At 32.7% G+C, this 9,458-nt stretch overlaps 1 protein-coding gene across 2 annotated transcripts; it reads right to left on the bottom strand.

The window, feature by feature from the left end:
* Window positions 1–3,806: 3,806 nt before the first annotated feature.
* LOC103493384 (probable E3 ubiquitin-protein ligase XBOS32) lies at window positions 3,807–9,075 on the bottom strand. 2 transcript variants are annotated; one of them, XM_008454107.3, is made up of 10 exons: window positions 8,023–9,075; window positions 7,854–7,913; window positions 7,484–7,555; window positions 7,201–7,376; window positions 6,945–7,105; window positions 6,192–6,250; window positions 6,038–6,084; window positions 5,476–5,619; window positions 4,905–4,996; window positions 3,807–4,653 (listed from the first exon to the last, which is right to left on the bottom strand). In XM_008454107.3, exons 1-10 carry the CDS (start codon window positions 8,215–8,217, stop codon window positions 4,127–4,129), a joined length of 1,533 nt encoding a protein of 510 aa, XP_008452329.1. In that variant the 5' UTR covers window positions 8,218–9,075; the 3' UTR covers window positions 3,807–4,126. The 2 variants fall into 2 exon arrangements, with proteins under 2 accessions (XP_008452329.1, XP_050940572.1); XM_051084615.1 differs by having other exon boundaries at window positions 7,484–7,568; window positions 8,023–8,987.
* Window positions 9,076–9,458: the final 383 nt, after the last annotated feature.

Below are 9,458 nucleotides of genomic sequence, written 5' to 3'. Positions count from 1 at the left end.
TGAATCAAATTTACTTTAGTTTACTTTATTTGATTTTACTATATTAATTTACTTTTTTTTTTATGATTTTCAAAATTTCAAGTAATTTAACCTATGTAGTTTTCAATCGTAACGTAACTAAGCCTATTTAATTTATATACGAAGACTCATCATGTAAAAACAAAATAATAATAACAATGGTAATTCAAAGAAAATAATGCATATTAATTAATCATTACTTCTGAAAAGCCACTCAATACTGTTATATGTTTAATAGAAACATAAATAGATCACAATAGTTCCGAGGGATCTAAATTTTCAATTAAAAGTCCCATAGTAGGAAAAACATCCTAAAAATCAACTATATTCTCATCGTTGGGATATAGAGTTTATTTAGATTTATCATTTTAGTGCAAGTAATCGGTTGAGACCTAAAGTCTGAAAAGTTGCTTGTATTGGGAAATATCTCACATTTAAAAAATCAAGAAACCTCAAATTACCACACACTCCTTATTAGAGATATACGAGAGTTATTCTATTTCATTGTTACTAATTTTGTTTTGAAATGAAACTACACATGCTATCTAATAACTTGGTGTGTTGTTATTAGCACATTCCGAGAGAGTGAAATATGTTAATGGCAATGGCATGGAACTTCTATCATGCAAAGATTCAAGTTGGTTCGTATCCATGAGACCTTTTCTTCTCCTTGATATGAGTGTTCCTTTTCTTTGTTTTAGTTTTCTTGTTTCTCTTAATTAATCCCTCTAGTATAAAATTCAAACATCATGATAATTTGTGTTTTTGGACACAAATTTTGAATTAATTGTTAGTTAAGTTGACACAATGGTTCTAAATATTTATTGACATATTTTTATTTCTATCGATTTTCTCATTTGATCTCATAAGTACAACGACAAATAAATTGATATTTCTATTATATCGTAAAAAAATTAATTCACTAACTACAAAATAATTAAAGCAACCGAGTGTTTCTTATAATTAATATAGATAGTTACTTGAGTTTAAAAAAATTTTAAAAATGTTTATATTTATTCATTTAAATAAAATTTTTAATTTCCAAGTTTTAATCAATTTTTACTCATATCTATTAACATCAATATTTTATCCTACTTTGATTGGCATTTTTATTAAGTTAAAATATTAAATTTTGTTAACATCGATATTTTAAATGGATTAAAATAGATATCATTTAAAAAAAACAATTAAGCCTATAAAATTTTCAAGAATACCATACCATACAATTTGGTACCATGCATTGTCCCTCATGGAGCATACTTTTTTCTGTTCATTCAAGCCAACCTTGTACTTCTCACAACCACTTCTTTGTTCATCGTATATTACTAATTGTCGGTATCTTAGTTGAATTCTATTATTCACTAACATTTATTTGTTCTTAAACGAATACTCAGAAGTTACCTCACCTTGAACAGACAATACATCCTAAATTATTAATCAAGGTTTATATCTTTGATTAAACTACAGGTTGATTAACTAACAATTAAAAAAAACATTTGTTAATAAGCCTAAACACATGTATTAAGATCTTAAGAGACCAAGTCACAATAGGATTAGCTAATATTAGGTTACTTTAGACAACTATAGGTTGCTGATAAAAATGTCGTGAAAACAAACATACACCCAAGAAGCATTTAGCATACCATAAATGACTGCAGGGTTGTCAATCTCAAACATTCATATGTTAAAGAGTAAACTGATCAAGAGATAAAGATGCAACGACAGAGATAGGAATACATAAATGTGAAAAGGTTCTCCAAATCCATAAAACGAAGTAGATAATCAAGCTCAGTGAGCATCAGAGCCATTTACAAATTTAAAGAAACAACCTAAAACTAAGAAAAAATGTAAAGAAACAAAGAAGAACTTAGAAAAAGTCATTAGCTTGAATGGTTGTCTCCTTCTCTCTCTCTCCCCACAACCCTAAAAAAATAAAATATAAATTTATAGAAATAGAAGGAGCGACGCCATTGGAGAGTGTCGCGCTGCGATGATGCTGTTGTATATTCGATCAGCTACTGCCTCGTTGTGGTGCAGCTCTTGCACGAATTCTTCGATTTTGCTGTGTTTTACTTGCTAATTGCTCCGTTTAAACATGCATTGCATTAAACATTAAATATATGGAAACTAGCATGATTAAGGCCAAAGACAATAACTTATTTGGAAAGTCAATCGTAATTGCACATTATACAATATGAAATAAGTGAGTACAACCTTAAACTTCTAGTTTAAACTAAATACTCAAATTATAGAAATCAAATTTTTCTATGAATTTAAATTCGAAATTATCTTTTCTACGATTTCCAATGCAACTTATAATCATCAACTATATCGCCTAAATCTTTCCAAGTGGTTTTGAGAAAATTAAAATTTAGCAATATAGTTAGAAAAAAAATTCATATGAATGGACACCATTGAAATTATTAATAATGTTTTTACCAAATAATAGATATTAAATTCTAATTTTTAGAACTATTAGTATCAAATTCTAATTTTTTTTCAAGATCATAAAATACCGAATTTATAATTTAACAAACAATTTATCCATTATTAGAAAGATAGGAAAGAGAAGAAAGGTTTTGAATGATGTTAAAACCAAGATTTTGGTTTGATTCAATTGAATTGCATGGTTGAAACTAAAAGTAAGTAAGAAGTTCCCATTGAGAGAAAGTTGTTGAAAACTCCAAGTTCCCATGCTCCTTCCCTCTTTCAATATCCCCTTCCTTTAATTTCCTCATTTCTTTTCAAATATTACGTGATTGAGAAGCTAAAAGATACAAAACTCATTGTCTTATCATAGTTTTTTTTCTTGTCACGTCACTTTCCACATCTCTCTCTCTCTCTCTCTTCTTAACCATTTCCCTGTTCCCTTTCTTCTTTATATAAACAAAACCCTAATTCCCTTTTCCCCTTCATCAGCCAACCACCACCATATCTCCATCTTTTCCCCTTGCAATTTTACATCACTTCATTGTTCCCATGTCTGTCTTTTCTTCTCCTTGTTCCTTTTCCTTATTTGCTCCTCATCTACTCCTCCTCCCATGGGTCCTCTTTCCCACCATTTCCTCATTTTCTACGCTCATATTTGCATATTCTATCTCTATATCTACTCTTCGAGATTTTGACATTGTTAGAATCTAATGTTCTTTGGCGTTATCTCACCTGAGCTTACGAGAATTTTTTTTTTATTATTTTTTAGTCTTTTTTTTTTTTAATTTTTTTCTTGACCTTGCAGGACTTGTAGAGTTTTATGTGTCGTAATTAGTAGTTTAAAGTTTCTTCTTTTTTATGTTTTTCTTCTTTTATCTTGTTCAATCTTCCCATCTTCACTAAAGTTGTTTATCCCTCCTTGAGCTTAATATGCTTACTTTTAGTCATGATGTTTAAATGTTTTTAATTTCTACTCTTTAATATCAAGGTTGTTATATTGTCTATTAAAGAAGGCTACTTTGAGTAAGTTCAATTGATGATTGATTAATGAGTTTCGCAAGTCACTTAATTTGAATGTAACAGCTACTTGTCTTTATGGAAAATCTAACTAATTACGAATTTGACATATACATAAAGTATACAGCAAAAGAAAACAACTCATACATGACTTCATTTTGAACCACCAATCAAGGTAAAACGCCCTCCAAATTGAGTACAGTTCAATAAGCATTAAACTTGTACGTGTACAAAAGTTTCGTGTCTAGATAATAATAAATAAAAATACATCTTGTATAAATTATTAACTTCCACATCCTGTTCATAACAAAATTCCCTGCATAAAGAGGAGAAATTTGGACTTTTCTACCAATACAAACTTTGGAACTTTTCATTGCATAATATATACAAACCATCCATCAAAATCACCAAAACTCAAGCATTCTCTTTCTATTACAAGGGCCAAAGAAGGGGTCGAATTCAATCTTGATGGAGTTGAACATATTTCACACCATCAAAATGATGATTATATAATTGGATCGTTCCAGGGTATGGTCCTTTTATCTTTTTTTCTTTTTATCTTTTCTCTTTTTTTGGGTAAAGTATATGGACATTGAAAATTGAAAATAAAGTAAAAGGAAAAAAATGAAGGTTAAAGAGAGAAAAATAAATTCAAAGATTCTCAGCATCCACTACCAGTTGTTACATACTGATTCAAGGCAGATAGCCATGATCTCCTACCTTCAGATGTTGTTCTTCGAAAACCTGATGATCTTGAGCATCTCGCAACATGGTTCCTCATGTTCCTGTCAACATTGCAAGGAACCAAAGAGGAGCTACTACTGTTGGGATCTCCCATACAGAGATTGGAGTTCAGTTTCATTGAAGGAAACCTCTGACAGCTAAGGGATCGAAACGATGCTCCGAGTGGAGAGATTCGGGAACAAGTGAACTCAGGCTTGCATAATGGGGTGGTTAATGTGGGAGGCTCTGGTGCCTCACCAGAACAAGTGCAGAATGATAGAGATAAACTTGTTCTGGTAATCTCTTTGGCAATTGGCTTTGTTCCAGGAAGTTTGACGAATGAAACTATGCCATTTCGGCAGAGTGGGCACGCAATTGAACCAGACGGACCATGAGAAACTGATGATGTGCAGTTTGTGGAACAGAGATACAATGCACAGCTAGTGCAGAACTCATGATCACAACCTGCATCGTTTCGAGATAATGTGTGTTCACTTCATGAATTATAAGAAACTAAAAAACACAAGCAAAGTTTGGAAGTTGAAAACTGAGAAACACTCTTTATAGATCATCTTCTGCTGCATATCAGAATATAAGTAGACAAATTTGATATGAAAATGACTTCAAATTCCCCCACAGCTATAACTATAAAATCATAGATATGAGACGATAATTATTGAAATGAATTCTTCTTGTTTTTCTTAATCAAAAGATACCTTGTGCAGCAACTGTGCATTCTCTCTCCAAACACACTACACATGGATCTTGACATGTAAGTAAAGAGTCACAACTTCTCCATCCACATTCTCTGAAAAAATTCCAGGGGATCTTAAGTTAGTTATTGTACAACGTTCTATCAAATTGAAACCGATTGAAGAAGAAGAAGAAAACACTAAAAGTGGAAATGGCATCAAAAGAGCTGTAACATACATTAAGAATTGCTTAATGTAGGGCATTGGATACATTGAAATGAGCTACACCGAAAACTAAGCGAAAACTAGAACTGTAGAACAGGACAAAGGCATCTTCTTCCAAACATATTTGCAAAATATTAGACTGAGCTAAGAAAATCCAAAATAGTAAGAATAAACTAAAGGCACTGAAGTTTAAAACAAGATTGCTGATTATGAAAGGTAACAAAACTTCACTGAAGATTAAATTAACAACGAGTATAGAATGACAGCGGTAGATATTTTAATTTTAACATAAATACATACATACATACATACATACATATATATATATATATATATATATATATATATATATATTCCAAGAATGACTCACCTAGCAATTCTAACAATGCTCATAAGGGGAAGAGTCAAATATGGTGAAGGGACAAGATTTGTCGCTACTGCTCCTGCTTCTCTGCTAAGAATTTCCTCAAGCCAGTCTCGATGCCATGAACGAGCAACCATCAGGGGAGTCCATCTTCAATAAGATAAAAGTAACATAGGATGATCTGACAACTTCAAGTTTATTGGGTAAGACAAATAGAACTATATGAAACTCCAAAAAAGAATCATGATGATTTAATTTGGGTTATAGGTATTAAGCATGGAAAATCGTGATCTCAAATTAACAAACACGGAATCAGATTACAAAAAAGAAAAGTAAACTAAAATAAAAATCAACACATGAATAATTACCATACGATGTAAATCATGGGATGTCTTTTCTTCAAGAATGGGAATAATAAAAAAATCAAAACAAAAACCAACCCAAGAAACTAATTGCTACGAGATGCATAAACCAGACAAACTACACATCCATATTTTATAAAAGGATTGGACCTTCAGCAAGATTGAAATTAACAGCATTTGAATATGAATACTTGAGAGAAGCATACCCATTCGCATTTTGTGCAGTAAGATCGGCCCCCCTAGCAATCAACATCTGAAACCATACCATACAAACTATCATTTCATGTCCCATGTACAAATATGGGTCCGAATTGTGAAAAGTTCATATCATTTTCCTTTAGTCTTCAAAACAGATCTTACTTGACAGCATTGGGCATTTCCGCCACATGCAGCATAATGAAGAGCAGTGCTTCCTGCACCTATATATAAAAACATAATCATCTTTAGGGAAATAAATTCAAACTTAAGAAGAAAGCCTCGAAATTCAATCTCTTGCAGCTTCTAACAAACTAATCCTAGCTGGCAAGCTCTGTAGAAAGAAAAGCATGGCCAATGAACATGTTTAATCGGAAAGAACATAACCAACCCCAAAATATAGTGATACACAATTCTATATGTAAAATAACAATAGTTTATAAGAATTAATCTAAGCAAATTAAATTGTAAACTTTGATGCCAACTTGAACATAGTTCAACTGACTAAAGTATTTGTCCTCAACCAAAAGATTAAACGTTTGAATTCCTACGCTCACAATGTAAATTTTTTGGCAGCAAGGTACAGAGCCGACCACATCTCATGAATTTAGGACAGTGACATGCAATGAATCTTTATTCACATTAGTGTCTAATAGAACATAGTTAAAACTAATGAAGCTGACATACTTGAACAGCTTTCGACTTCTCAGTAATGAGAAACAAGAAAACAAAAATAATGAAAAATAAAAAAGATGCTCAATTAACACCTTCATAAGCACAACTCATATTACGACTTTACTTGAATAGGATTTGTTCTATAGGTTGTACTATTGTGTCCTTGAGTTCTAAAAATAGAGCAACTCATATTCACTATAAACACACAAGGGAAACAAAAACAGGAACTAATGAGGGAGTTACCTATTAAATCGATGGTGGTTCCATCTTCCACAGTAACCTGAAAAGCAGAGGCACCCAAGTCCAAAAGTAATTGCAAACTATCAACGTGCCCATTTAGCGCTGCCATATGCAGTGCTGTGATGCCTCCATCTGATGTTCTGTTAACTACCTCCTTCAAAGCACTGATGGACGAGAAGCAGGAAAACATATCGATGACTTGATGTATCATAATAAAACACGTTTACAACTGACAAGGATTAGATTCAAACAACAATACCTGAACTCAAACTTAGAAACTGGTTCTCCATTGTTGGAAATACCATTTAACATATTCCAAAATTTTGGTGTACTGGGTACATAATCAGCAAGCAGAAGTCGGATGCACCGAGAATGACCATTCAGAGCCGCCAAGTGAAGAGCAGTACCTCCGTTCAAATAATCTGCTCTGTGAATCTGATGTCTCCCAAAGAAATGCATGACAGCATTATCAAAAATGTCCCATAAACTACTTTCATAGAGAAATAGAACTTGTGGAATTAAGGCTAAGGGAGGTAGCTCACGTTGGCTTTAAAAAGCATAAGAGTCTGAACAACCTCCCAGTGACCATGTTGACAAGCTTGCATCAAAGCAGTCTGTCGATGAGAACTAAAAATTACAAATTTTGAACACTTAACAAAATAGCGTACATAACAAACTTTATCATAGCTCAACTGATTAAGACATTATATTATCAACCAAAATATATCAAAGGTTCAAAATAACTCGCATGTTGTTGTATATAAAAGAACCAAATAACTCATACATAACGAAGGGTATAATCCAATCATAGTTTTGGTACTCATTGATGGACAAAACGAAAGATTACATAGAGGAATGAAGCAAATGGAAAAACTGAAAACAGAGAGTAACAAATAACATTCCAACTCGTACCTGACCCCGGTAATTCCGAAGATTGATCTCGACCCCAGATTCAAGCAAGAGGGAGACAATCTGCAAAAGTATATGCAAGTAAGTTGAGTCACCATCAGAGGTACATTTGGAAAATGGCAACTCTAAGTTGAAGAGAAAGATCAATCTCTTCAAGAGAGAAGGAAAATACCTCATGATGGCCATGAGCTGCAGAGTAATGGAGAGGGGAATTTCGTACACCAAAAGTCGAATACCTCGCCAAACGAGGATTGTATTCCAATAAAGCCTTAGCTTCTTGCAAGTCTCCATCTCTTGCAGCTGAAACTAAACGTTCCCCAGAAGCAGAACATCCAAAGGAGTTCCCAACCATGCTTAGAAATTTCATTTTTTCCCCCAAAGATTTCACTCGCAACCTAAAATTATATCAAAGCCCAAAAGACCACCTTTCTACTTAACACTCTCACCTAAAGTTTTGTATGTCCAATAAAAATTATCAAAAGGATTTACAAGCTAATCCAACCAAATTCACAGAAATATACAACCTAATTGATTGGTCGCAGCAAGCTAGAAATTCAATATATAAACAATCTTAGATAATCCCCTAAAAATGAAGAGGAAGACGAGGAATCAGCCGGCTAAGGAAATGCCAAGGTAAAATACCAAAGAGAAGAAAAGAGAATTACAATTTCATAAAGAATATCTCTCCACTCTCAAATTCGACAAAAAACCGACGAATCCCAATTCGAAATTCTTCAATAAGAATCTTCAATCGTCAAAACCCAATTCAGATATGAATCAAATAATCGAAAACTGAAAACCCCACTTACGGTTTCGAAAGAATAGAACCACAATTACCAATAGAAACCTTCGATTTTCTCCTGCTTCATCCAAAAAGTGATCAACATCCAATAAAAATGGAAGCAGAAAAGAATCGAAGGCAGAAAAATGGGGATTGAAAACCTTCCCCTTGTCGGAGTAAAGATCAGTCCAAATGAAGAAAATGGGGGAAATGGGGTTAAAAGAAAGAAACAAAGAAAGAGAGAAAAAGAAGACGGTAAGGATAAAGGGTAGTGACGGTTTGAGAAGAGAAACGTTGTAACGAAAATTTGCTAAAAACAAAGGAGTGAGTATTTACAACACAAAAGAATTGAGGATTGTGGATGGAAGGATTAATTGATAGAAACCGAAAGCAAAAATTTTAGGGGATTTTTATTTTACAAGAAACTCAACCAAACAAGAATGGAAAGGAAAAAGCAAGTATTAATGATGGGTAATAATTAGGCAGTGAATATATTAGGTGGGTTGTTCATGACTTGTTCTTTTCTTGCTTCAGTCCATGTCTTCCCTTCTTCCTCTGCCCTCTGCCCTATGCTTTCTGTTTTTCCATTTATTCATCTATGCCAATTTAATCTTTAGTTGACTATAGGTGTAAATTTATTTAAAAAACAAACAAAAAAGTTCACATCTTTAATTAATAAAGCTTGGATTTTTCTTCATTGTAACTCAATATTTGTAGATGGATTTAGTGTCATTTTAGGGTAGTTTTAAAAAAATATTTATATAAAAATAAGGTGATTTTCAAATCATTTGCAAAAATAGGATTGTTCTCTTGTTTTGTTGATTGTT

Source organism: Cucumis melo, chromosome 5 (assembly GCF_025177605.1).
Source record: "Cucumis melo cultivar AY chromosome 5, USDA_Cmelo_AY_1.0, whole genome shotgun sequence".
Lineage (NCBI taxonomy): Eukaryota > Viridiplantae > Streptophyta > Magnoliopsida > Cucurbitales > Cucurbitaceae > Cucumis > Cucumis melo.
This window is presented reverse-complemented; position numbering and strand designations above follow the sequence as displayed.

Excerpts from the sequence above, each read along its gene's own strand:
- LOC103493384 (XM_008454107.3), bottom strand. The coding sequence starts at position 8,217 with ATGAAATTTCTAAGCATGGTTGGGAACTCCTTTGGATGTTCTGCTTCT. Across the intron at positions 6,085-6,191 it reads GAAATGCCCAATGCTGTCAA|ATGTTGATTGCTAGGGGGGC; the intron begins GTAAGATCTGTT and ends GTATGGTTTCAG. Across the intron at positions 5,620-6,037 it reads ACTGCACAAAATGCGAATGG|ATGGACTCCCCTGATGGTTG; the intron begins GTATGCTTCTCT and ends ATCTTATTGAAG.